Source organism: Pteropus vampyrus, unplaced genomic scaffold (genome assembly GCF_000151845.1).
Source record: "Pteropus vampyrus isolate Shadow unplaced genomic scaffold, Pvam_2.0 Scaffold211, whole genome shotgun sequence".
Lineage (NCBI taxonomy): Eukaryota > Metazoa > Chordata > Mammalia > Chiroptera > Pteropodidae > Pteropus > Pteropus vampyrus.
The window spans coordinates 964,283-966,352 of NW_011888992.1; the positions used below are offsets into that span (position 1 = coordinate 964,283).

At 59.9% G+C, this 2,070-nt stretch overlaps 1 protein-coding gene across 1 annotated transcript in view; it reads left to right on the forward strand.

Moving 5' to 3' along the window:
- The first annotated feature begins 1,177 nt into the window (after positions 1-1,177).
- ADGRA1 (adhesion G protein-coupled receptor A1) overlaps positions 1,178-2,070 on the forward strand; it is a 54,306-nt gene continuing 53,413 nt past the window's right edge. Inside the window, exon 1 of the mRNA XM_011372606.1 lies at positions 1,178-1,246. Coding sequence (XP_011370908.1) covers positions 1,178-1,246 — 69 coding nt within the window. The remainder of the gene's footprint in view (positions 1,247-2,070) is intronic.

A 2,070-nucleotide genomic window follows, 5' to 3' on the forward strand; every position in this document is an offset into this window, starting at 1 on the left:
GTGATGCAGTCTCTTCCGCCTCGTTAACTGCCGTAAGGACAGAGCGCTGCTCCACGTGCAGGTGCTCAGGGGACGTTTGTCGTCATGTCTTTTGGGCAGACACTGAGGAGGGGCTGCTGGGCTACACGGTTTCGGATGCAGGGCGGTGATGGTGCCGAGCGCCTCGCACGTGCCCGCTGGACCTTTGGGTCTGATTCTGTGGCACGTCTTTGGTTCAAGTGGTTCTGCTCAAGCCTCTTGCCTCGTCATTGAGTCGGGCTGTGTGTCTTCTCGCTGCGGAGTCCCCAGGTGCCTTGTGTATCTGGATGCTCGTCCTTTATCCGCTCTCCATAGACTGACCGTTTCCCTTCACCCTTTGGATTTCGTTTACCTGCCCTTCCCAGCCTCATGCGGGTCACATGACTTGACTTTAAAGAACAAGTTGGCGTTGACTGGCTGGAGAGTGGGGGTGCGCAGGGCACGTGAGAGTCCCACTGTCACCACAGAATGGTGACTTCTACTTGGCTGGAGATGCCTCCAGCCGCGGGATCGTCTGGGTGGGCTGGGAAGGCCACAGGGCTTCAGCCAGGAAACTTCAACCTCGTTTTCCAATACCCGCTTCGTTACTGCTGGAATTTCCAGCAATAGCTCTGCACACCTGTCCCCTACGACAGGGGTCCCCAACCCCTGGGCCATGGACCGGGACCGGTCCGTGGCTTGTTAGGAACCAGGCCACACAGCAGGTGAGCAGCAGGCGACGCGCGAACCTTCATCTGCTTCTGCAGCCGCTCCCCAGCGCCAGCATCACCGCCTCAGCTCCGCCTCAGGTCCTCAGGCCTTAGATTCTCGTGGGAGCACCGGTCTCTGGTGCCTAAAGGTTGGGGACCGCTGCCCTAGGAATGTATGGGCTAGTTCTCTCACCAGCTGAATACGTCTGCCCGGAGGCCCAGGGCTAGGGGGCCACTGTGGAGCAGCCTCAGCAGCAAAGCGGAGCGGTGCTCCATCCTTACAGCTGTTAACAAGGCTGAGCCCGACTCATCCATCTCAAGGGAACCCTCCCAGGCCCACTCCCCACACACTCATGTACCCAAAATGGGGACACCCCCTTTGCTTGTGGTGCCAGGACCAGAGGCAGCCGCGACCCCTCTGTGGGGTAACACAGTTCTGCCTCACAAACGTATCTCCTTCACTCCGCGGCATGGCGGAGGCTATGGACAGGTTTCGTGATGATGCAGACTTCAGCCCCCCGGTGGAAGCCAGCACCCACGTGACTGCTAATGCTGGCTTCACGATGGCGGCTCTTTGGGGACCTTGCAGGAAGGCAGCTATGAAGGGTCCTCCTACCTGGCCGGTCCCTAATAGGATCCACCTGCTAGGACCTGACGACCGGCCTGCCCCAGGCGCTTGGTGCTGGGGAGGGTGGGCTGGTGGATTTCCTCCTCTGGTCTGAGGGTACGAAAGGGGCAGAAGGTCAGGAAAAGGGTGCCAGGAGGGGTCCCCGTGGTGCACAAAGCCACGTGGCAAGGGGAGCCTTCTGGAATTGCAGCAGCGACTTCCCTCTGAGGGAAGAGAAAGCGAGCTGCGGTCTCTGCCCCGCCTCCTGCCATAGAACCCTAAAACCCTGGCACAGCCTGGGCCCTAACAGCACCAGGAGCACCTCTGCTTCTCATGAGGTGACACTGGGTGGCTCCTGGGCGAGTCCTGGGTGAGGGCTGGTCAACAGAAAGACTCAGCCATGCTTAGGAGCTTGGAATTCTCAGCCCCATGGCGTCCTCCGGAGAGGGGCAGGGGCTGGAATGCAGATGTAAATGAGTGCGTTGGGCTGGACCCAGAATTAGGGGGTAGACGTAGTGAAAGCATGTCCAAAGAAGGGACGGCCACCTTGCAGAGCGACAGCGGCCACCTCCACAACGCGGCGGATTCACGTCTGTTCTTAATGTTGGTCCCACCGCTCGTGGGACCTTAGTTTCCTTAGTTGTGCTCAGAACACTCAGGGCTGTGGCCACATGTGCTCCCCTGACCTTCCAGGCAGCTCACAAAAGGGGCAGAAGGTCAGCTCCCAGAGGCTGCTGGGAGCTGGGGGGCAGCTCT